The 27017-nt window shown below is 39.3% G+C and overlaps 1 protein-coding gene across 6 annotated transcripts in view; it reads left to right on the forward strand.

Moving 5' to 3' along the window:
* The first annotated feature begins 828 nt into the window (after positions 1-828).
* The window catches only part of svep1 (sushi, von Willebrand factor type A, EGF and pentraxin domain containing 1), an 81129-nt gene continuing 54940 nt past the window's right edge, over positions 829-27017 (forward strand). For all 6 annotated transcript variants that reach the window (XM_084403377.1, XM_084403381.1, XM_084403378.1 and 3 more), the window contains exons 1-3: positions 829-1816; positions 19511-19766; positions 21423-21599. In XM_084403377.1, coding sequence (XP_084259503.1) covers positions 1304-1816; positions 19511-19766; positions 21423-21599 — 946 coding nt within the window. In that variant the 5' untranslated portion in view covers positions 829-1303. The remainder of the gene's footprint in view (positions 1817-19510; positions 19767-21422; positions 21600-27017) is intronic.

Consider the following 27017-nt stretch of genomic DNA (forward strand, 5'->3'; position numbering starts at 1 on the left):
ATGAATAAGTATATAATGCATGTATCCCTTTAAGACACAAGCAAGCCAAACACCACTATCCTCTTTTGCTCTCAGGCACAAAGTTCACAGTTAACTTTATAGACCACACTTAATACTCAGTCAAGAATCAGTAGCTGTCTGTGCTATAATCCCACAATTCTGCAAATCCTTGTCTGTTTTGTCCTGTAATATCAATGACAGCTGGGATTCTTCACACATGGTCATGTGTATTAATTTAACAAGTTTTAGCCTGGCTCAAAATGCTCTCTTATACAGCTAGACTGTGGCCGGTCCACCTAAAACTGCGTTAAGCATTGAGTCTTTGTTTTGGTTACAGATAAAAATCACAAAAGAGAGGAGGAATGAATAAAAGAGACAGAGAGGGGGGGGGTCAGATCCTACTTGATATTTCTCTCCCCTCAAGACCACCAAGAGAAAACAAGAGGAAGTAATAAAGTCTGGAGGCTCTGCTTACAAAACACTTGCATGACATGCAGACTCTTAATATAATGTTACTTCGATTTAAAACCTGTTAACAGCTTTTCTGCTTGTCAAATGAATTGCATTGCTTTTGTATCCATTACATGCTTGTTTTGTCTACAGCTCCCATCATTTATTCTCATTAGCAGATGCTCTTGGTATCTGCCTGGTGTTAGGTGAGAGTTGTTCGTCCTAGAGCAGATGAGTGCCAGACATATGGATTTGATCAACAGGCCCCGTGCTAATGTTTTCTTTGGGCATGTTGACAGGCCGATAGACAAACGTCTCTCTCTCTCTCTCTCTCCCTCACACACACTTATTCCCTCACAAAGGCATTGGCTGACGGACAGTCTAGAGCGCTCCAATGACACACAACCAAACCCAAGCACTCCAGGACAAGTAGAGGGAAAAAAGGAAGAGAGAAGGGGAGAACAAGTAAGGAACAAGAAAGAGAACGGGACGAGAAGAAAAAGAGAGAGACACTCACGCCTCTGACTGCCCATTTTTTCCTCCGCCGCTGCTCTCTCCCTCTTCCTTCTCACTCCTTCTCTTAATCTCACACCAGCACACACACCCTCTCTCGTTCTCACCGAACTTTTTTTCACTGTCTCGCTCTTCTTAAATGATTTTGAGAGAGAGGGGAGACACATTTGGAGGTTGTCTGAAATTCAGGAGCTCCACAGATGCCTGAGACCCACGGAGAATTAGGAGACTTACTCTGCTTGGAAAAGATAGAGAAAACAAAAGAAGAGAAACAACAGGAGGACTGCAACAAACTTGCACCACTTAACCACTACTGGACACTGGTGTTTGTGGCGTTATCATGGTGACGCTAAAACTTACACTGACTTTAAGATTCACCTTACTGCTCCTGTTCTGGTTAGGCTGTACCAGTTGGCCAAGCCAGGCTCAGCAGCCGTCCATACAGGCTTTACGTCAAGCGGCCAAAACCCGGCAAAATCTCTCTGAGAGTGCAGAGAGCAAAGTAGAACGTCTCGGCCAGGTTTTCCGAAGGAACGTGCGTCTTCTTCGGGAGCGGGGAGGTTGTCTGGATCTGGTCTTCCTCGTGGACGAGTCGTCCAGCGTGGGAGCTTCCAACTTTGGGAGCGAGCTGCGATTTGTGCGGAAGCTGCTGTCAGATTTTCCAGTGGCGCCTGAGGCAACACGTGTAGCGCTGGTGACATTTAGCTCTAAGAGCCATGTGGTTACAAGAGTGGACTATGTGTCTGCACCCAAAGCCCACCAGCACAAATGCTCGCTCTTCAGCAAAGAGATCCCCTCCATCACCTACAGAGGAGGTGGCACATACACCAGGGGGGCTTTCCAGCGTGCAGCGGTAAGAACAGCTGTGTAATCACATTGTTTGAGTCTATGGATGTGAGAAACTATTTAAGTACTAAATAAAACGCAATATATAAAAGAGGAAAGAATGAAAGAATCATTAACAGTCAATGTACCATCCAGATTGAGTTGAATGTTCAGGCTTTGATTTATGCTGAATATATTCCATATTCTTCCATTGCTCTTTAATGTTCTTCAACAAATGGATGATTATAGATAGCTATTGAATCTAAATCACTGAAGCACGTTTAGCAGAAAAAGAACTGCAAAGTCTAAATGATAAATGGACAACACAAAAGTCTTCATTCCTGATAAGGTACCTCCAGATGTCATCTCTAAGTTAACACCACATGGTTTCCTGTGCACTCTAATCTGGGAAAGATAACCACAGTGAGCATCTGTCTATGCAGGTCTGTCTAGAACAGGAAGTCACACATTTTCATTCAGTTAAAAAAACAAAACAAACAAACAATGAAAATGCCAGGTTGATTTGTCCCCTGTAAACTTTCCCTGTAGACTTTGGGATATAGTGAAAGACAGGTTTAATGGTTTCAAGTTGGAACCATTTGAGAACTTCAGGATCCAACTGAAAGGAAAAGATAGTAGCAATGGTGACTCATATCAAACAAATGATTTTTTATTTTAACTCAGTCTCACTTAACAGCAATGCTATAAATTGCAGAAAAATGATTTATTGCCTCATCTTGCAGCCTACTGCGGCTTCTACTCCCTTTTTCCGTTACAAATGATTATGACGTCCGTGTTTTCAGACATTTTTCTTGTCCTGAATGACATTTGTGGTTTGAAAAATGGTTTCGCTAACCCAGATCTGCAAATGTATTAAGTTGTTATGGAAGCACAGCAGGAAAGTCCTTTTGCTCATATGAAATTAATTTGCATTGCAGTCAAATCCGTTCAGTCTAAATGGTGTGGAGGTCTGGAAGCTTTTACCAGACACATTTTCAATCTTTCAGAGGTGAGGTCAAAGGCCTTATCCACAGTTCTACTGCCCAGCCGAAGAGCACAGAAAGGCCATCTCTCTCTGATCAGATTTGCCTTTAAGCAAGAACATCCTCAATTGCCAAGCCTCTAATTCATTTACTCTACTTGATTTGGAGAATGAAATGTTGGGTTTGCTCTTAATGCATTTTATTTTGCTATGGCTGATGATGGATAAAGGCTGCATTGTGTAGTCTAACAAACCCAACATGCTAATAAACAGCAGGGTGGGTAACCATTTAGCCTGATAAATTCTAAATTTTAATTGAGGAAGCAAAATTCCAAAAATGGAATTTTTAACATTTAACAATGTTTACCTTAACAATAACATTTGCCAAAACACACTTTGAATGTTGGATTGACAAAACATTTAGACAGATAGAGAAAGAGAGAGAGAGCGCAACAGTAGCTAGCTAGATAGAACCAACAATTCCACAATACAATATGGCAATCTTTCTGTCCTTATATCATTTCTCTTAGGTTCCCCTCACACTCCTGCTGCTTCTCCCTCTAACCTCAGTGTTTGTTTGCACTTAGTGGGCATTCTGGGTTGCCAGATCCCCAACTCCTTTCCATTTGCCAAACCAGAGCAGAACTAGCTCTCTATAAAACGTCTTTCTCTCTTTCTGCTGTCCTTTAGAATGTTTGCAAATGCTTTTAGTGCTTTCCAAATTCTTTGCCTGCTTTTCTGATCAGCCTCCATAGGGAGTCATTACATCGAAGTCCTTGACTAAATGGATTCGAAATTTCCTATTTCCGATGAATGCTTGACTCCAGTAGGATTCTTCCCTTTCCCAGCATGGATTCTATTTAGAAGGGGAAGTCTATGGGAATTCTACAAGCACATTGTACATACATAGTGATTTTTCTCATTCTTTCTGACTATTCATGACAATTTATCTAGTAGTATGAAGGTGAGAAGGGGGGTGCTATTTTTGTGTTATTGTTAGCATACGTCCATCCCATTTCATCACTACAGGACTCTTCCTCCTTCAATCCCTCATCAGAAATTCCAGAGAATGTTTCTTTAAAGTGCCATTGACCCCTCTGACCTGGTTTTTGAAGCACATGGCAGCAGGAGCGTTACTGTCATCGAGTCTAGACAGATCAGCGTATCAAAATATCTCATATTGTGTCTGCAAAAACATCTGTCAGCAAGCCTCAGAATGTGTTGTGCAAAAACCAGGGACATAAAAGCAAAGAAACACGAAAGAGCTGGGACATATGTCAAAGGGCACAAATGTAATATTCAGTGTTGAAACAAATGACTGGAAATTCAATATGAATGCGTTACAGGTACAATATTTTTTCTCTATATTAATTTAAGGTGAATGTCTACTTGCATGGAGAAGATCAGTTTTTTTCCCTTTTTTTTCTCAGAGATACCAAGAAAGTCGTAACAATAGGAGAGAGGGAGACGAGAGCCTCTTTTTGGCCTTGCTTGCACTAATGAAAGTCTGGCACTTCCTAAGGCTGTATTTGTGTTATTAATTAAGACTGATTAGGGAGATCCTTATGAGAGACAGCCTGTACTCCACGAACCCTGATAAAACTGCCAGGAATGCCTTTAAACCAGCCTGAGAGCCACAGATTTGTCTGCAGACAACCAGATAAGAGCCATTCGGTCTTTAACTGTCTGAAGAGGCAACATGTTTTACAATGAATCAGTCCTAGTTAAGGGCAGAACGGCAACTCTGAGTTGTGTTGAAGGAAGATTGCTTGTAATAGCTTTGTATTCTTTACAGTACCTTAAAGGGGATATATGTCGAATTTAGAAACCCTTATTAGCAACACTGGTGGTGTTAAGTGAACTGGAGCAAGCAACTTGTGCTCCAAATCGTGCTCATGCTTATGAACATGCAACATGCTGAACATAATTCAATGCCCTGATATACTCACAGCAAAGTTCTTTTTAGTTTTTTTTGCTTAGAAGTAAACAGAAGTTGGAAATACCTTTGCAGCAATATGCTGTTAAAGAACATCTAGATGCCGTCCACGCTGCTGAGAATGACGTTTAGATGAATATGTTAATATGTGCTGCGCACGTTCCTCTCAATGACAAAATAAACACACAACAAAAATGACAGCAGTGAGAAAGCAGCAGTTAAGAAAGCATCTGATCACAGTGATGTGGATATGTTTGCACCAGCTCTGTAATTCACCGGCATCATGGCAACAGAGGAGGAAGGCTAATTAAAATGACACAAGTTATGATAGTTTGATTGTAAAGTATAGACTTGAGACTATACTATATAGATCTGGCTATGTTGGACTATAGTTTGAATTAATCACTTTTCTTTGCATGTGTGGGGTTCATAATAACATTCCCTGTAATGTTAATGTTTAGAGAGAGAGTACACCCCCCATATGTCTTCCATAGGTCTTTATTTAATTTTTATTGTTCATTTGGATAGTTCTTATGTATTCTAAATTCATGATGGGGTTAATGCATGAAACATCTTTAAATCAGTGTTGGTGCAAATGCATAAGACCCTGCTTAATTTATAGCGAGTAATGCTCAAACAGGCATGTTGTTTTAGCGATCCTACAGGAGAGGGCGCCCACGGAAGACAGGTGAGGGCGTGGAGTAGAAGGAGAAGAACAGTGTTTTGTAGTGTTGTGAACAAACGCAGAGTTTTTGTGCACCTCTAATAAATGCCCTCATAATGTAGGCAGTGAACAAGATTAAACGAACCCATAAAATGATGCACGTCTGGAAATTCATTCTTTTCGACATGCAACACGACACATTGACATTATAGTACACATAATAGCACTTTAGGCATTAACCTGAACATTTTATTAAGATTCATTTCATGTGTCATAGAACAGAAGAGAGTGCACGTAAACGTCACATCCTTTTGATTTTCCCAGCAAAAATGTCCCTGTAGTGTTTGTGTTCCCTGAAATGTTCCTGTCTGTAATTTTAATAAAAAAACTGTTTCCTTTTGAATTATTCTTGTTATGCACTTCATTATATACGGCCACCCGTGACAGAACACCAAAACAAAAACAGTAGAAGTTTTTTTGCGCCGTTTTTTCTTTTATTTCCCTTTCTCTCTCTGTCACCATGGACTTACCTACAGTTCTGTTGGTGTGCCTGGAGCAGAAGGACCGCTCCCTGGAGTCTCACACCAGGGAGTTTTTGGAATTGGCGTGCCAAACACACTATCCTGACTGCTCGCTCTGCATCTTCTACATCTCCAGCCTCAGCGAGTGGTCCAGGTCACGCCTCCCAGGGAGCGGTCCTTGTGAGGACTTTGCCGCATTCATAGAGTGGGTACTGGTGAACGAAGAGTAGGCCTTCACTATAGGTCATGCGAAGGATGACACCAGCCCCACTCTATACTCAGAACCCAGTCAGCCTTCACTCCGCCGGACTGAGCGGATGCCTGTGCCCACCACAGAAACAGAGCTAGAGCCTACCTCAGACAACAAGCCAGAGGGCCCATCTGAGCCATTCCCTGCCCCAGAGCCTAAGCCCAAAGACACGTCTGAGGTAAGCGAGCCGGCAACAATGCCCACCCCCGAGGGAGTTCTGGTAGAATTCGAGGGCATGGAATGGAGCCCCGCCCACACTCTGCTGCCACTGGCCTCTGTTGACTTTGCTCTAGACTTGGTAGAAATGATTCCCCTGAATCTGCCTTCCCTGCTGGTTCCCCCAGCCCTGTTTCTCCTGTTCTCCCCGCTGGTCCCGCCAAACTCAGAGTTTCCTATGCCCCTGCTGGTTCCGACCAGCTAGAATTCTACAGAGATGCCACCGCTGGTTTCTGTCAGTCCCTCAGCTCATCTCTGCAGTGTTGCGGATCCGCCTCAGTTCTTTCGGTCCCCAGATCCACCTAGGTATGAGGATTCCCTGTCTCCACCTTGGTCCTCTGACCCATCGCCTTCACCTTGCCTCCATGCTCCCTCATCTCCACTGTGGCCCGTCATCCCACCAGTTGCTGCCGGGCTCCCTCATCCCCCGTCTCCGCCTTGGTCAGGCATCACCCTGTTCCACCACGGGAATCCTGGCTTCCAGTTACACCTCTGCCCTCATCCCTTCAGCTCCACCGGGTTCTGCCTTCCCTCCGGCTCCACCATTGTCCCGTCGTAACGGCACCACAGCGGTATTCTGGATCCCTGCCTCTGCCTTGGTCCCATGAGCAGTCAGCTCCACCTTGGCACTATAAACCTGTGGTGCCACCCTGGCTCAGTGTCTCCTCAGCTCTGTCTGGGTCTTTACCGTGGCCAGCTCCATCGCAGGAGATTGCATCCCTGGTCCCTCATCCCAGGTCTCCACCATGGCTCATCCCTCCTGTGACTCCGCCATGAAACATCTCGCTGGCTGTGGTCTGGGTCCCGGACTGGCTACTCCTGCTCCTGGCTCCCCCCATTTTCCACTCCCCCATGGACTGTTTAGCCTGCCCCTGACTGTTTTTGTCCCTCTTCTGTTCCTCGTCCTCTTAAGGAACCTCCGCCCTCCCTCTTCAGTTGGACTTCCTGTTATTTCCTTTTGAGTCGTGTGCTTTATTATATATTACATTACATTATATACAGCCACCTGTGACAGTCTCGAGTCCTTCACATAAAATCAGTCGAATACAGGCTTATATAGACAACCTAGGAAGTCGGGGAAGATCTTGTTTTAAGTTACGTTACAAGCGGTTTACATATTGGCAATAAAAAAAGTGATGAATACATGAAAGTTCTCAAATATAGCCCCTTTAAGTCACAAATTCTATATGTTGTATATATGTATATTGATTTTTGACACCAATTATATCAGACACATGATAAACAAGTATTTAAGCAGAAAAAAAATTCTTAAAAAAGGGATGGACCTACAAAGAGAGACAGCATGAGAAAAGAGAGAAAGAGTCTTATTGTCTGGGCCACATATGTGATGGTAAAATGTAATGAATGCAACATGATGGCATGAGAAAACCTTCATCTGTTATTCATCCATCAGTTGTCCAGCATTTTGGATTACTGCAGGGAAGCAGGAACACTTATAGCTGGGTAAAATCACATCTCGTGTTATTGTTACTTTGTTCACAGAAGGCAAAAATAACCAAAACAATTAATATCACCAACTAATAAATTAACAAAAAAACAAAAAAAATCCATCACTTTTATATGGGTTTATAACCATTTATATGGATGGACCTCCTCTGGTTCTTGAGTTGTTCTCATCCAGGGGTCCGGGGCCCACAAATAACTTATGAGTGGGCCTTAAGATGACTTAGAATTATTTAAAATAAGACAAAACAAGCATTAAAATAAGCTAAAACAAAAATAAATCTAAATATTATTTATTAATTTATACATATTTGGAATGACTGACTGGATATGTCGTATATTTAGTCATTTGTTCGTTTAGTTTAATTTTCATGTACTTTTATTTTGTTTTTCATTATTTCCTTTTGTCTTTGTTCACTTTTCACACCCCCAACAGTTACCATGGCATTTAATTTGATCGTCACACCTTTTAGTTTTTTAGTTCATTATCACTGCATACTTAAGTTCCTGTGTTTCCTTGGTTCATCATCGGCTTTTGTTTGTGTGTTGAACACACTGTTACGTTGTGTTGAATATTCTTTTATTAAATACCATTGGATTGGAACCTGTGACTCATCTTTGTCTTTGGACTCTTTAAAGAGGTGGTTGATTATGATTTCACTTTTCTAACTTTAGTTAGTGTGTAATGTTGCTGTTTGAGCATAAACAACATCTGCAAAGTTACAATAAGTTCAAAGCAAAGGAAGATATTTGCTTTTAAAGAAAAGGACTATAACAAACAGCTGGTTGGGACTACATGACATTCCTCCCGGGTTAGTGACATCACTAAACCTAGAATTTACATAAACCCCGCCCCCGGGAACACGCAGTCCATGTTGAGAAGAGGAAAAGTTGTTGTATAAGAGTACATTTGTGAGTCAGCTCAAACTTTAGCATCCATCTATTCACATGTAATAGAAAGTCACTCTGTGTGCATCTCACAACAGTTCCTATATGAGCGATTTATAGATTTATCATGACAGAATATCTTAATTGAAGATAGTTAACTCCACATCAGCAACATAAATTCATCAACTAACCATTCAGAGACGTCCTGTTGCATTCTACATGTTGTCACTTCTTCTTGAGTCTCCATCTTTGTCTGACTCCGTTTTAACATTAAAGGCAGAACAGTTTCTGTCATTTTAGTGTGTCTGCGTGAGGTAATAGCAGCTGCTAACACACACAAGCTCTTGAAACCCCGCCCTCTGCAGCAGCTCATTTGCATTTAAAGGGCCAGGCACAAAACGGTGCGTTTTTGCAAACCCTCAAAAAGTGACTATATAAAAATATCTGTGGGGTATTTTGCGTTAAAACTTCACACACACACACACACACTCTGGGGACATCATAGATATATTTTACATCTTGTGAAAAGGGCATTTTACCACCCCTTTAAACTGTGACAATATATGAAGTAAAAAAAAAGTGTAATTTCTGGACATGGAAAAGTCATAAAGTATGCCAAGATCTAAAATATTTTAATCGGGTAGAAACTGTAAAACATATTTTTAAAAATGTTTACCCTTAACATTTATCCAGTATATCACAAACAACTGGAAAAGTCATGGGACCTGTATATTTTTGTGAACAATGGGGAGCCTTGGAGTCAAAAAGGTCAAGAACTACTGCTATAGAGACCTGATAATGTCCCTGCTCATTTGGTAACCAAACACTCTGTAGCTACTGGGACATTAGGACAGAACATAAATTATTTCACAGTAATACAACTATAATTGTCTTGCCTGCAGTTTTCACCTCACGGCAAACTTTTAGTCTGCCCTCAGATTATTCCTGCTATTAACCACAACTTTCAACTCTAGAAGTGCCCAATTCCACACCCTGAGATCTACACACGCAAATGCACTTTGGAACATTTATACACTGCAAAATGCTTCAACACAGTGATTAGTGGTAACTGGATGCTTGAGGAAGTCAAATATAGAGCAGTGGGGGTGTTCTCAGTCTGACTGCACCACCAGGAACACCAGCACAGTCTACATCACTGCCAAGAAATGCATGATATTACTGAGAGAAAAAGAAAAGAAAATAATAGACTAAAGACAGAGTTGCTGTTTGTTTTAGCACTATTATTGGCCCCATGAGGTATTTTCTGTCACAATGCAAGAGGTCACATTTCTGCTCTGAAGCATGTGAAGATAAAAGCATGCTTTTTTTCCACCAGCTGCATACATGCACCACCAAGGGAGCATAACATATGTGGAGGCCCACTTCATCAACCAGAATCACCTGCAACTCCCAGATGTTATTTTTGTTTAAGGAGACCACTGTGGCTTTGGGAGTCATAAATGTCAATAGGTGATGTCTGACAATGTTTCAAATTAAGAGTGTGGATCCAGGAATTTTGGGGTAGGGCCAGTGGTACATTTGTTGGCACAGGCCTCTGATTGAAATTATATATATATAATATATAACATTGATAATAATCATAAATGTTTCTTGAGCATCAAATCATCATATTAGAATGATTTCTGAAGGATCCGCAAGTAATGATGCGGAAAATTCAGCTTTGATTACAGGAATAAATTACATTTGACTATATATTCACATAGAAAACAGCCGTTTTAAATTGTAATAATATTTAACAAAATGACTGTTTTTGTTTTTAAATGCAGCCTTGGTGAGCAGAAGAGACTTCTTTTAAAAACATTAAAAATCTTACCGATCTAAAACTTTTGACCGGTAGTGTGTGTATATATAAATATATATATATTTTTATTTAGATTACTTTGGAAACACCTGAAAATCTAAGGAGACTGAGACAAAGGAGCTGATGTTCTAAAAGACTGTGACGTTTCATAAGCACTATTATAATTATTACTAAGACTATAAAGATTGTTTTTAACTCAGCTGTCCCGGAATGGAACGCAACAGGATTGTGGGATAGCAAACTATGAGATAGTGGGATAGCAAGAATGATACATCTATGCTGTCTTCAAAAATCGATCAGATGAAGGTATCTCAGGAGACAGGATGTGACACGATCATTAGATTCTGAGTTTCAGGATATGCCTTGTTGCCTTCCTACTTCCGTATGCTGCCTGCGGAGGCAGCATTTTTCAGCTTTCAGACGCAGCCTGAAATTGTAAAGGCAATATTACTCTTAAAGAATGCAAAGTTTCAGAAACACTTTTACAGTATCTAAAAGAACTGTAAAATTCCAGAGGCAGAACTTCTTAAAGGCACCTGTGGCCGGTTGCATAAAGTTAGTCATCTTTTTTTTTTCATTACAATGGTTCATAACTTTTTTTTAGTCAGTTACATTAAAACATAGATTGGTCTAATTTGATACCATGAGGTACGATTGACTGCCCCTTGACTAACTGCTAGTGGGTCATACTAGATCTTAAGACACTGTCTTAACATAATGGCTATATTTATGCAACTGGCCCCTGATCCATGTCTGTGACTGACCACACTATGATATGAGGGATAGTAATCGGCAACTCTGTACAGGCTTTCCAGGAGTCTCACTTAAAATACCTTACAGCTAAGGCCACAGTTATGCCCTTTAGAGTTCAAAGAAAAAAAGAAAAAGATGAAAAAAATGGGGTTTTACCCAAAACACTCTAGGTAGCACTTAGTGTGTATTGTGTGTCTGCGACTGTGAACATTCACGTATGTGATTGTGTACATGTGTGTTAAGGGGGAGGGGTAGGACATACCACAGAGGAGAAGCCAAGGAAGTGTTGAAATGGAAAACAGTTCATCCTGTCAACAGCAGCACACGGTCTGTTCTCTGAAAATAGATTTCTCCCTCTACCCACTGTGCTATTACTGCCTCGCTCACATTATTGACCTGTGTTCTTCCTAGACACGGGTGTGGAAAACATCTTACCTAGGTGCTGTTGTGAATTTCTAGATATTTCAGTGACTACATTCACAATGCTTTTGAAGATGAGACCCAATGCGAATGGTTTTAGGATGCATTACAACGTGCTGTATTTGGCATTGGTTGTTGCTAAAATTATGTAAAATTAGTTTGGCTCAGAAATGTGAGTTTATGATTTGATTAATACTCTCTCATGCAGTTTGTTTGACACTTTCTTTCTTTTTTGATTTCAATAGTTAATATGCTTTTTTTTTTAAATCAAAGATTCAACAACGACACAAATTCTCTTTGTAGCTTCAGGTCTTCCCCATGTGCAGTAATGATCATGAAGGGAAGGCAATTTTTATGAAGAAAAACTTTCACAATTATGCACAGTGGAGTTACATAATATCAAAATATGCACTGTTGCAAATTATAATATAAGCATTTTCTTCAACTAACCTCTTCTCTGGCAAGGCATTGGCAGCGTTTTTTTGATGGGTGGATGGGTTACATTACTGGATGACTTCCATCAAAAACCAGGAAAGAACATTTTATGGGCATTTTATTTTACCCAATAGATAAAATTAATAATTTAAATATTTTGTTTTCTAAAAAGATTCTTCCTATTATGTTTATGTCAGTGTACAGCATCTATTCAAAACTACATCAGTTCCACATCTTCTATAACTCAATCCACATATCAAAACGGACCAGATAAGTCTCAATCAAGATAAGTGATATCACTACTCCTCAACCAGGTGTTTTTAAATCAGATCCAGCTGGGGTGGATTGAGGAATGCGGACACTCTTCAGCTCTGGGCCCTCAAGGGTTATTTTTTTTTTACTAAACCAAACGTTGGGGAAGCCCAGAACAGAGACAGGATCACTGTAATAGACATTAACAGATTAGAGTTTAAAGGGTTAGTTCACCCAAAAATGAAAATTCTGTCAGTAATTACTCACCCTCATGTTGTTCCAACCATGTAAGTCTTTCGTTCATCTTCGGAACACAAATTAAGATATTTTTGATGAAATCTGACAGAATTTTGACTCCTCCATAGGCTTCCAGTGTGACCGAAACTCACCGGCCCAGAATAGTTATTAAAACATCGTTAAAATAGTCCAAGTAACTACAGTGGCACTACATTAAGTTTATCATGCGACGAGAATACTTTTTGTGCGCAAAAACAAACAAAAATAACGACTTTATTCCACTTTTCATTTCCTTCTCTCTGGGCCTCGTAGTGTGTTTGCGCTGCGCGTCTGTGTTGCACGTCATCACGCAACACACACATGACCGGCGTCGGCCAATAGTGAGCCTACGTGGTGACGTGTAACACAGACGCGCTGCGCAAAAACACTACGCAAACCAACTAGACATCCAGAGAGAAGGAAATGAATAGTGGAATAAAGTCGTTATTTTTGTTTGTTTTTGCGCACAAAAAGTATTCTCGTCGCTTGATATACTTAAGATTGAGCCACTGGAGTCACTTGGACTATATTAACGATCTCTTTAATAACTTTTCTGGGCCAGCAAGTTTCGGTCACACTGGAAGCCTATGGAGGAGTGAAACATGGCTCAGATTTCATCAAAAATATCTTAATTTGTGTTCCGAAGATGAACGAAGGTCTTACGCGGTTGGAACAACATGAGGGTGAGTAATTACTGACAGAATTTTAATTTTTGGGTGAACTAACCCTTTAACTGTCAGAGAACTCTCCTGCTCAGCCTCAGGGCAGAGAACGTCTGCAGCTCAAACCACAGCTCTGGTTTAGCAGAGAAAGTGACGCAGGAATGATGGACAGTAATGTGAGGTAAACAGAAGATGGGGTTCAAAAGGATTTGAGGCAAGATGTAGTCTACATGCATTTACATATACATTTGGTGGATGTTTTTGTTTAAAGCAACTTAAAATGTCTTGACCCATGACCTTGCTGTTGCTAGCGCCATGCTCAACTAGTGCATTTTTACATCTTAAATAAATGTGGTTCATAACTTGGCATCTAGGATAAGCACAAAGCAAAAAAACAAACAAAAAAAAAACTCATATCAACTGACAATGTATGCTGTACTCCACAATAAAGCCAAGGCTTGTTTATTGGCTATCTTGTTAATTTAGCTGTTATTTCACCCCCTTGTGTCGGTCTCAAAAAACTAATTTAATCACACTGTGGTTTGATTAAGCAAATTACTCGAGTAAATAAGGTTGGATTAAATGGTTTTTCTTTAAACCACATTATTTAGTCCACTCCAAAGTAAAAAAAAAAAAAATTGGAAGTAAAAGCCCCCCTACAAATATCCTGGATCTCCTGTCACCAATTTTTGTTTTAGAATCATTTTATCCAAATTGTTTTTATTTCGCAGAGTTTTTCTTTTCTCCATTAGACATCTCTTTGGTGGCTTGTGGATATTGTGTCATTTATCTCTTTGTCATCTGGCAGACTAAGAGTCTGGTTATATTGATGAGGCTTCTTTGGTTTCACAAGCATTTACCCCCATCATTCAAATTTGCTTTCGATTACACGGAATGTCACAATACATTTCATAAAAAGCACTTCAAGATATTTTTTAGTCTCCGTTTAGGCACGAAGATCCAAAATAACAGAAATCTAATTTAACAAACCAACTTCAGACTCTTGGCTCTAGGCTCTTGCCTAACTTTTTTCTTGCATAGACCAGAAAGACCAAATTTGCCATTGCATTATATGAAATATTGTCAAGGCCATCTTTCTTTTAAAAATTATTTCCTCTCTGTCTCAATGTCTTCAGCTTAATAAATTGTGTTTTGACAGGAACCAACTAACCATATACAAAAACCCTGTGTCCCAGTGTTTTATCCACACCAATTATGCCCCCTTCATTCAAACTCCATCCATCCACGCACACTTACACATTTTCTTCAATTCACTTCACAGACAGAGAGAACTGTAATAAGGACCTAGGGACTTCTGGCAGTCAGTAAATGTATCGGCCTACCCCATCCATTAGTCTAACACTCTCTGTTCCTGTCCTTCTAAATGAGGTGTAGCTGGCCAAGTGTGTCTGACATGTTGAGGAAATTAAATCAATTGTAATCACTCAAGGAGAACTAAAGGAGAACATACTAGTGCACAGTGGGAGGCATATAAATTTCAGGCATGCAACGGCAGTCTCCCATGTGCAAAATCAAACTGTGGTTTATATCTAGGGTTTCAACAGCTCAGATTTGCAGAGCAAAATGTTTACCCTCAAATGTTTTTTTACAGGATTTATTGCAGACTTGTGGAAAAATATCTAGTAATTGCACAGTGAGTGGTTTCTTCTGCTCAGGACTATGGCTTGAAATGGTTGGGTCCATCTAGTGGGCTTGTTTTTGCTTTGTAGGTTCATGTTGCTAGTATTCTTTGCCACTAGAACCATAACATGTCAAAACAGCTCAGACCTCCAACCAAGCAAATGAATGCACTCAGGTCACATGTTTACTCTATTCTGGAATGCTTCAAATGGAGATATACCTCCTCCTCAACGACCCTATTCAAAATAAAGAGACATTTTTATTTTTATTTTCATTTTCTGCAGTATTACACTGATTTCAGCAATCTGCAATAACACTCACAGCTATGGGAAACATCCCTGCGTTTAGTTATTAACATTGTGTCTTTTTAGAGATTACAGACCTAAGATCAGCTTTATAACATGGTAAGGTATCTGCAAGGTTTTGAAATAGAATATCCTGTGTGATGATCATGGTCCACTAAGCATGCCCATTAACCCAATACAGGAACTGGACAGAGGATTATGTCTACATTAGCAGTTGTAAAAGACTCACTGATCAAAGAAAGTGAGATCCTGTGCAGACATGTCGACCCCAACATGGAAATTAATGACCAAGTGCACTATATACTAGGCTATATCATATAAAAATGGCTGACAGTGACACAAATCCACAAATATATTTAATATCTTGCTGATCTAGTGGTCACATAGTTATGTACACTGCTGTTGAAAAGTTTGGGGTTGGTTTTTAAAAAGATTTTTTAATGTTGTTGAAAGAAGTATCTTATGCTTATTTGATCAAAAATACAGTAATATTGTGAGGAACAAAATAGTGATATTGATCAAAAACAATAATATTGTGAAATATTATTACAATCCATTTCAATTTTAATATATTTATAATGTAGCTTATTCCTGCGATGGCAAAGCTGAATTTCCAGCAGCCATTACTTCAGTCTTCAGTGTCACATGGTCCTTTAGAAATTATCCTAATATGCTGATTTGGTGCTAAAGTAACATTTCTTCAGGATTCTTTGATGAATAGAATGTTTAAAGAACAGTAATGTAACAACTTAACTTGTTTTTTTGTAACAACTTAAAAGTCTTTCCAGTCCCTTTTGATCATTTACTGTACGCATCCTTGCTGAATAAAGTATTCATTTCTTTCAAAACATATATATCAAAAGTAAAAAAGTCTCACAGAAAGTCTCTGGACTTTCTCTTATCACTGACAGCAGAGACTCATAGGCTGCTGGGGTTCCTCTTCTAAAACATATACACATGTTTGTACTTAGATCACGCTAAGTAAGCCAACATTATACAGTGTGCCATTTTTAAAGATATCCATATGACAAAGCAAGATTAATGTTGTATATTAATCATACTTGCATAAAAACACACACACATATTCAGACATGCATTCAAACACACAGCTAAGGCTTGATCTTTGACTATATATTTAGTATAGTCAAATTATTATTATTAATTATATAATTATTAATATTATTATTATTATACATACAGCATACGGTCTGGTCCACACTGCAGCTTTTTCTACCCGAGGACCGTTTGTCTAGACAAGAAAAGCTGTCTGACTGACATGTTAAGTTAAGTAAGTATTATTTTCACATGCTATTTAAGGCGAGAAATAGAATATACTACAAATTAGACCGGTATGAAAAAAAGACCGTCGCTGCAAACAATTGTAGAGAACACCAAAAATAGCTGAATATGATTTTTCCTGTTCAAAGTGCTTGTTGTATCAACCTGGTACCCTGTAAACACAACTTTGTGTCCAGATGGTCTGATAAAAATAAAATAAAAACCCTGTGTTCTTACTCCCAGAAGTTGTGTAAAGTCAACCTTAACATCAAAGATTAACAGACTGAGCAAATACTTTCCAGCAACATGCGTGAGACGGTCAGCAACAGACTGTGTAATGTCTGAGGCTAAGACTACTTTACATGTGACCCTCAGTTCTTACAAAGTGTCTTAGGATGCCATTCGGCCTAAACTCAAATGAATAGCATTTGTAAACTATTAAAAAAAATTTAGTAGAGATTGTTTATATACTAAAAATGCTGTGATTGCCTAAATAACTTTTAACACAAACTACCTTTTAACTGAGCTAATCAGATTAGCCACTAATGTAAGCGGTTAACAACTACTGCTTTGATGAGGGACAAGATGTGTCGGTGTGTTTGTGTATAAAAATCAAGTGGGTTTATAATGTAGGAGTGACTAAAGTAGTGTGTAATTCTGTGGGTGCAAACACAGTATATGTGGTTGCTAATAAGTTTGTCAAATTACACATCTCTGTGCGCCAGTAGCTGTTTTATTTCTCCTATTTCTGTGATCTTCGACAGTTCTGTCTATCCACCTCTAATGATGTGCAGACATGTTTGTGTACCATGACCACCTCTGACTCATATCTAAAACCCCTTATGCCTTCAGCTTCTTTGAGCTGCCACCCCATAAACAGCCACAATCACACCCTGTTTTAGACCATGGACCTACACCCTTGGGGCCTGACCACAGTGACATCACTGTGGTGACAATCGGCAGCATCTGTATATTTGTGTCTGGGTCTGTGTGTGTTAGAGAGAGAGAAAGACAGTGAAATGCACTGATGCATGGGGATTCCAGATTTGAGGTGTGTGCTCGTATCCTTTCCCTATGTGTGTGTAATTGGATGTAAGTCAGGCTCCAGGCTTTGTAATTGTTGCTGTCTGAAATGCTTGAACTGCAGCCAATTAGACAATAAAGAGCAAAGCTGCTCCGTTTTCAAGCAGTCCTTGAATTGGCCTTGTCTATTGACTTTCACAAGCCCCTCTTCGCTCTTTGTCTGAAGCAACATGACAGTAAATTGCGCTCCACTTAGAGCACCCTTGGAGAAAATGAAGAGATTTTCTCTCTTGTCGTCCACGACAAACTTCGACTTGACAGAGCTTCATTTTTGTTACATAAACTGACCAGTTTGAGTCGTAATTCTGCACTTGCAGGTAGTTCGGTATATGAAATGTCCTCATTCCGAGATATCCGCGGGACTCGCATATGGGGCTGATATCTGTCTCTCATTAGCAATTGTGACCTATACTACAGTCATGTTAAAAAACATGAATGTATTCACTCATCCATAAACATTATTGCCCATAAACATTTTTAGATCCATCGGCATGACGAAAAGTTCCATTCCACTTATTCACTGCGTCATCAATCTACGTCTTTGTTATTGTAAGAGGTTAGCGGCGGAATTTTTTTTACATATTGTAGTTTTAAGGAAAAGTTGAGCAAAAAAAGAGTAACACATTATGATGCCTGCAATCACATGAGTCACATATGGCGCTTTTCCATTACCAGTACCAGCTCAGCTCGCTTTTCGCTCCGTTTTCCATTGCAGATAGTACCTCCACAATAGTACCTGGTCGTCATAGCGACGCCGCAGGAAATGATGACGCAGTGAATAGTGACGATTCTCTCTGACCAATCAGCAGTCTGCCGTGTTTTCACGTCACATTTTAGTATCGCCTCAGCTCGCTCAGAACCTCGCTGGAGGTGATACGAAAAAAGGTACAACTTTTACACAGTGGAAAACCAAACAAAGGCGAGTCGAGTCGAGTCGAGCTGGTACTGTGTAGTGGAAAAGCACCAATAGACAGTCAGAATGACAAATGAAATCATAAAAGTACCATAAAAGTATACTATACACCTTATGTATTATGTTCTTCTGAAGCCATAGTGGGGAAAATATGAAGCCTCAAAATGAGGAAAGAACTGCAAGTCGTTTTATGCTAAAAATCTTTATATCCACACAAGTTCTCTTTGGGCCGTTCATGCCGAGTATGCCATTCAACTCGCTGAGAATGTTGCTCTGTTCTTCACATAAGTCATATTCCTTCAATATTTTGACCATTTATAACTCAATCATGAAATTAAAGTGTTGTTTGAATAAATGAAGTGTCTATATGTCATCTATAATTTTTTATCAAAATAAAGTGAAAATTATAAATCATAGGTTAGCATGGAATAATAGGGTATATGTCGAACGTCGCATGACGAAACCGGAAACCTGGTCTCATCGCATCCGCTTGTCATAGAAAGTGTTAACAGCCGTATGAACTGACGCCGATATCTATGGAATTTTAAGGTAATTAGCTAACCTACCTATCTCACTTTGTTATTGGCGTTTTAATCTATTTAAATATCTAAACGTTAGTGTGAAGATTTTTTTTTTTTTTACTTTTAAATATCGATCTTCACATGCGAGGGACATTGGTTATGATCATCTTTGCTCGCTCCTTTTAAGTTATCTTGAGTAAAACAGTAAAAAAATGCAAGAAGCACATACAAAAGACCTGAACCGGAAGCGATGCGTTCTGTTTTCCGGTTTCGTAATGCGACGTTCGACATATACCCTATTGGTATTAATGTGTGTTTTAATATAATTGAGAATATGCTACACTGGGAACCACTTTGAGACATTTAAAAATGAATTTAGACACAGAGGTTTAACTCAGTCAGTTAATACTGTATTTCACTTTCTGTCTTTTAACTCACAGCAAATCCTGAGGCAGTCACGGGATAACGCCACGAAGGTGATCTTCCTCATCACTGACGGTTACTCAAACGGCGGAGACCCGCGGCCTGTGGCGACAGCGTTGAGGGATAGAGGCGTGGAGATTTTCACACTGGGCATTTGGCAGGGAAACATCCGCGAGCTGCACGACATGGCCTCACATCCCAAAGATCAGCACTGCTACTTAGTGCACAACTTTGCTGAATTTGAAGCGCTGGCTCGACGCGCACTTCATGAAGGTGAGTATTCAGAATGGACCCTTTTCACAGGCTGTGACGACGCGTTTTAACGGTCATCAGCATCGTAACCTGCAAAGTTTATATATATATATATTTTTTTTTATGTATGTACATTTATAACACTATACTTAGTATTATATTAGCCTACCTTTGCATAAAAAAAAAAAAGAAAAAAAAAAAAAGTTGACGTTCCTGTGAGGGAATACAGCGGATGTGAGAGTGATGTAAAATGACGTATTTCTCACTTCTGACTGCCGTTATCAGTCTCTATCTATTTTCTTCCTCTTTTTAAAAGTTGGGAAAACACTATCGTGGAGTTTTTCTTTTGCTATTTGAGCTGAAATGTTGACACATCGTCATTATTAACCTTGGGTAAACTAAGTTTTATAGGTTATCTTGTTTCACAATAGACGGGTTTCTCAGAAGCGGAAGTAGTCATAGTTGGGTAAACATCTAACGTTATAGCGGTGAATGAGAGAATTACATTATATTTGTGTTCCCATTTGCTCAAATATTTACACTAAAGGAGTGTACAGGTTTCTGCAACTTTGTATTAATATTTAATGAGGTAAACATTTTATTTTATTAACGGTTTTGTTGCTACACAACATTTTAGCACCTCTGGCACAACTATCGAAAGTGGAGCTGAAACACCTGCCAAAATTAAAAATGTAAATCATAAAGCAGGGCTTTAACAGGAGTTTTAAAAGGTGTTAACCAACGGGTAAGTGTGCGAAGGTTATAAAGTAGCCTACTCTGTTGTGCTATTTTATATACAATCTTTATATAAATCTAATCTTTAATACCATATTAACCATAGTTTTCACTAAATACTAGTCATCATGGCATGGCAAATCAGTATGGCGTCATATTCAAAACTTTCTTTGGATGTCAGTGGTGACCAATACCAATCTGTTGTAGTAATATAGTAGCTGTGATATTTAAACAGAAACTATGGTTACCATGGCGAATGTTTGTAAAGTCAAATTGAAGGCCAATTTATCTCATTTTTCCTGAGCCTGACAAATATGAGCCCTTGTTAATCCCAGTGTAAAAGAAAACTGGTACGAAAATAATTCAGTGTTATTATTTCCTTTGGCTGTCTGGCTATAGCAGATTCTTCTTATCACAGAGCTCTGAGCTCAGTCAGCCACATGAACTCAAAAGACCCATTTCTTCACAATGATATCACCCACCTACGCTGAACCCAGAGAGATATAAAACAAAGAGCCCTTCTGGATCGCAAAAGATCACTCGTTAGCTTTGGGCAAGGGAAGGCCCGACTAAAGCTGGCGCATCGTTTGTTCTCACCTCCCGTTGAGATATCATGTCTGTCGTATCCTTTGTTCAAGATTGTGCAGACTCCTCCAGCTGCATAGCCTGTCTGTCTATGCCAACATCTGGAGCAGTGCATTTGTTTGTATTTAGGGAGACAAAATGCTCCTGCCAAAGTGAAGGTTTTTATAGTTAGTAATGCAGAAGATGCCAATACTGAAACACAAGCTCACTTTTCCAGAGCAGCTTGGACTTCAGTTAGACTGGTAGGGTTGGATGAATTGTGAGGCCAAAATGATTTTTTTTTAGCTAATAAATTATAATTTTTTTGCATCAGAGAACAGTCCAAAGTCTGATATTCAATGCCATTTTCTCTTCCAGATCTACCAACTGGAAGTTATATTCAGGAAGATCCAGCGCAGTGTTCATCATTGTGTGAAGAGGAAAAGAACTGTTGTGACATAATGGCCAGCTGTAAATGCGGTACACACACAGGACAGTACGACTGTGTGTGTGAGAGGGGATACTACGGAAAAGGACTTCAACATGAGTGCACAGGTAAGGGTCGTGAGTGTAACCTGTATGCAGAGTTTGGGTTTTCTATTTCAGTTTAAAAGCTTTGAAGAAATGGATTGAGTTCCTTGAGACAAGTCCAGTTTATTACTCAATAAATTTGCTTAGGGATGTATAAGGCTGAAATGTGAATTGAATGCCAATTCCTCTCCTGAAATGAAGTAAAAGAAACACTTCCACCAAATATCCATAGTGACAGAGAAAACAGCATACAAATAGATGGGACAATGAAGCGTGATGCCAAAGTGGTGCTTTAGCTCCCTTTTTGCTTTCATAACAAAACCATAAACATGATTTAAAACATTCACAATCACCTCTTTGTGCACTGCAGTATACCACATAATATGCTATGTCAACACTTTTTTGCAGTTTACCTAACTTCATCTTAATCTGGCATCCCTACTTTTTGCCCAGCTCATAAAATTGCTTGAAGAAAAAGCAATGCTTCATTTAAATTAAGATCTATTTTTGTTTACGCTCATGAAGTGCGGTCCTATTAAAGCTATATTTCATGCTGTGGTAAAAATGAGCTCATATTGAGACAGCTCTAAAATAATCAAACTGACTAATTAAACTGAGGAATGAGGTGGCAGGAAAGTGTTAGATGTACAAACACGGGGTTAACTGCAGATTTTATGTGATGGAGGGCTAACCTTTCAACAGATGTTTTTATTGCTCGTTTGCTTTCCCACTTTGTCACTTTGTAGCGGTATTTCATTCTCTATCTCAGCAGAGACACTCAATCCCCATGAGATGTCATGTGTAAATGCCTTGAAGTCTATTATAAATCTTATTTTTAAGTCTTTATATTAAACAGACATAACTCAATGAATCTGGTCTTTGACTAAAAGTGTTCTTACTGTAATTGATTAGATTTATCAAAGCTAATATAGCCTAATCAACCCATCTCACCACAAACTAGTTTTGCAATGCTGTAAATAATAATTAAAAAAAATTATTGTCTGCCTGACTGCACAGAATAATGCTGCCAACTCTTTAATCTGCGGTGCTGTTAGAGTAATTGGGGCCAGATTCATGAAACATTCTTAAGAATAAAATTCTCTGTAACTGCTATTTTCTTACTATTTTCTTAAATTAGAAAAAAATTAAGAATACTTGAATTTCCAAAAATTCTTAACAAATTTCTTAAATATTGTTGTTGTCTTTTTTCTTTTTTTCTGAATTCAACTTCTTGAAAAGGATCTTCTGAAAAGAGCGAACAGATGGAACGCAAATGAATGCAACGGACCACTCGAGATAGACTTTTTAAAGAGATGGTTCATCCAAAAATGAAAATTCTGTCATTAATTACTCACCCTAATGTCGTTCCAAACCCGTAAGACTTTCGTTCATCTTCGGGAACACAAATGAAGATCTTTTTAATGAAATTTGAGAGCTTTCTGTCCCTCTATTGACAGCCTAGAAGCATAATTTACCACTTTATTTACAAAATATTAATCTCCAACACGCGTTCATGAGAGCACCACGACGCATGCATGTTGTGCTGACGCGAGAGCTGACGTTGATGCGTGAATGCACATAAGTCCTTATTCTGCTATATTGCGCACTGCACTTTCTCCCATTCATTTAAATGAATAAAAATTCATTCATAGAACTGACAAATTAAATGAATAAAAATTCATTCATATAATTTTTATTACCATGTTTCTTGTTGTATTTGTATTTGTATATGTGCACTGGAAGCTTCAGTATCAAGAAAAATTAGTGTGTGCAAGCACACTTGGCAATAAAGCGCTTTCTGATTCTGGTTCTGATTCTGATTCTGATTCATAGTAATATGAGTGCACCGTCTTTGTATATCTAAAGTCTTTGGTACTGACCAAAGCAGACCTGAAGATCAGCTATTTGTCCTATTATTTTGGATGTGATAACAATAGCCATAAACTCAATTGTGAATTGCTATCACATGTTGTCGGGGCTATAGTATTTCTCACAATTGACTTCTGTCTGGCTGTTGATTAGCAGCAGAATGCTTTAATTAATGACTGAATACAAACTCATAGCAGGCCAGAAGGGGTTGGCTCTCTCTGTGGAAGCCACCGGAAAAACAAAATGAAGGCCAGGGTTTTTTTGTGTGTTGGATCTGGGTGCTGTTTTTTATAATGAATGCAATATATCATACCACAAAAAGCTGAAGGACAAAAAGCTGACCCTGGAAAGGTCATGTTTTTGAGTCACAGATATTAGCAGTATTTTTCCGGACGTGTTGTTTTGCTTCTGTGCAGAGAAAAGTTATTGCCTGGATAAAATTTGTCCCCACAGGTCAAGTTTTTAATCTTTAGTTGATCCGTAGGGATTTTAAGAAGAAAGATGCTCTGAGTATCATTAGAATTTACTGGAAAGCCTGCATTGTCTTGATAAACCGTGCTTAATAATAAGACTAAAGGCCATTTTATCTGAACTGACCTCTTGCCACTATTTCTTGAAAGTAAAACAGGATGAACGGATACAGAGAAAAGATGAATGACACCATTTGTAGAGATGTGTTGGGTTTTGTTTGACTCTAGCATTCCAGTAGTGCTATAATGACCTGACATTTTATCCAGTGTCACATTAAGGGTTAACCTAGCCCATGTAATTCATCACCAGACACCATAATGCATCTCAGCTGGTGTGTGACAAGGACCGGTTGTCAGATGTCAAAGGTCAAGGCTAGTTGAAGAAGAGACACTGTTTTATTTCCTTAAATAGGGGGCTCGTAAATATTTACCTTCAGCAGAACGCCCCAGATTCCACATGCAAGCCCCTAGATAAACATAAATCTATCCCGGGGGGATAAAAAAACTTTCAGAAAAGAGGAAAAGTAGAAGGAATCTGGGAAATGTTGGCTAGGTACTGTGTAAGGAAATTTTGCAATCGTGTTTTTTGTGTTTGACCTCCTCCTGCTCCCTCTGTCTATTTCCTCCTCCTTTTTACCCCCCTGCAGCCTGTGACCAATAACACCCCCATATGGTCTCTAGAGTCAATAAAAATGTACTCTCGCTAGATTTAGTTTCTGTAAAGCTGAATGTGTTGTTTTTTCTGTTCACATGTATGCATATAATTGTGCATGCTTTTGTGCACACGTGACAGCCACAGTCTTGCTCACAATAACATGCATTTGGTTTTAAATCAAGAGACGCGTCGGTAGTTATGATATATTACATGGGAACATTGGAGGGCCGCAGTGAGAGTGAAAACATTCATCAGACAAGGGGACAGGCAGACTTCCAGTAAACAACTCTACAGTCTAATACCTCTCCAAGTCTGAAATCGAATACGTCTCCAACTCTTGATTCTAGTATTTTCCAAGCACGGATCACGACCCTTCCAGCTCAACAGTCTTACACATCTCCAGGCTGAACATGGGCCAAGGGGGGCTACTATATAGTTTTACAAATATATGATATTTTCAACTTGAAAGTAATTATGCATATAATGTAGGTATTTTAATACATTTATAATTGTTATATTTGTAAATAAATTAATAAACCCAATCAAACTTAACTTCTCCCCAATCTTATTTGCGTAAGAAGGTGTCACGTGATGATGAATCTGCAGTAATTTCTCAATCCTTTTATTAATCCTTTTTTTTTTTTTTTTTTACAAGATTCTTTTAAATATGCCAATTAAAAACTACTGCAGAACTTTATAACTTTATTAAAGGCACACTATGCAAGATTTGTACCTTAATATAACAGCTTCGAAATCATTTAGATGGTAAACGAACTCGTAGTAGGGCGAATCATCCCGACAGCAAAGCAGAGGGGGGACGCCACTGGAAAAACCAGCAATGCAGGTTTGAGAGGTGGCGCCCTGACAAATCTCGCGAGAATCACGACTTGCTTTATGGCACGACGTAACGGCCTCTATGGAAGACACTAGCAGGCATTTCAGACGTGAATCATGGCAGAGTCAACGAAGAAAACGAAGAAAGCGCGGTCGGAAGAGTGCAGAGACTCTGCATGAGTGGTATTTACGACAGTAACGTTAAATACAAGTACTCCACAGCGACTCTAGGGGTCGTTGTTTGAGAAAAACGGAAATTGCATTGTGTGCCTTTAAAATTATACTAAACAAAACGACAAATATTTACTTTGATGAGCCGTCACGGTTTAAGCTTACAGACTTCCGTACGTTGTTCGCCCACGATGAATTCTGGGATTTCTAATGGTTTGATTCTCTCATGTCTGCACTCGATGCATGCTCGATATAAAGAACTGAGTAGCACAGTTTCATCCCTTCGTTGTAAATGTAGTGGCCATTGAGCTAGTCTGCACTGTGCACTGATGTTTTACTAATACTGTTTGCCCCTTCTTCTTCTTCTTCTTCCACTTTGTATCTCCTCCTTCTTTCCTCTTTCTCCATTTGTATCTCTGATCTCTTCCATACCACACACCAGACACAAGGAGAACATCCCATCTCACGAATGGATCAGTGCTCTCCCTGGCCTCATAATTTTCTTATTTCTCATTTTTCATGCCTCATCACTCTCTCACTATCCAAACCTCCATGCCACATGGCCATGTCTCTTCTTTTGTTTCATATCTTCTCCTCTCATCCCTCTGTCCATTTGTTATAATTTTTTCCTTCTTCCTTTCACAATAAAACTTTGTGCTGGTTTCCTACCTGCCTCGATATCTTAGAGCCAGCAATGAAGTCAGAAGAGATGCTGTAATGCATGTTTGGCTTCAGGGACCTTTTATTTCTGCTGTATTGCAGAGCCAACCTGGGCAAACAATCAGCAAACAATCTGGAAAAAGGTTTTAGTGTGGTTTTATCATTCCAAGCACTCTGTGTTCTATGAAGTGTGAAACTAATGACTTTGTCTTAAACCCCAAACACTTTTCTGCTCTTGAGTGTTTGTTCTTCAGGTTTATAGATATGTTAGTTATACTTGTCAGCCCTTTTCATTTCTTTCATAGTTTGATTTTGTCAGTCCTTCTTTGTCAAGAAGTCATCCTTCTTAATCCTAGCTGGACTGGACTGTTTCATCAGCGTAGTTCGTATATCGTACGGGCATAGCCCGATATAGGCCACTGATCTCGTGCTAGACTTGGACTGTTGAGATCATGGCATCATCTGATTGGTAAATGCAAACTGCAACTATGGGGTGGTGTGGCGCAATGGATAAGACACATGCCTTTGGTGTGAGAGACACGGGTTCGAATCCACTGTGAGACACCAATGTGTCCCTGAGCAAGACACTTAACCCCTAGTTGCTCCAGAGGCGTGCAACCTCTGACATATATAGCAATTGTAAGTCGCATTGGATAAAAGCGTCAGCTAAATGAATAAATGTAAATGTAAATGTACATTTTAACATTTTCTGAAGAATATGTGATGACGGTTGCAAGGGTATTGCAAGTTGATTGTAAGGGAGGCTTAGGTGTTCGATGGGTC

Source organism: Rutilus rutilus, assembly GCF_951802725.1.
Source record: "Rutilus rutilus genome assembly, chromosome: 3".
Taxonomy (NCBI): domain Eukaryota; kingdom Metazoa; phylum Chordata; class Actinopteri; order Cypriniformes; family Leuciscidae; genus Rutilus; species Rutilus rutilus.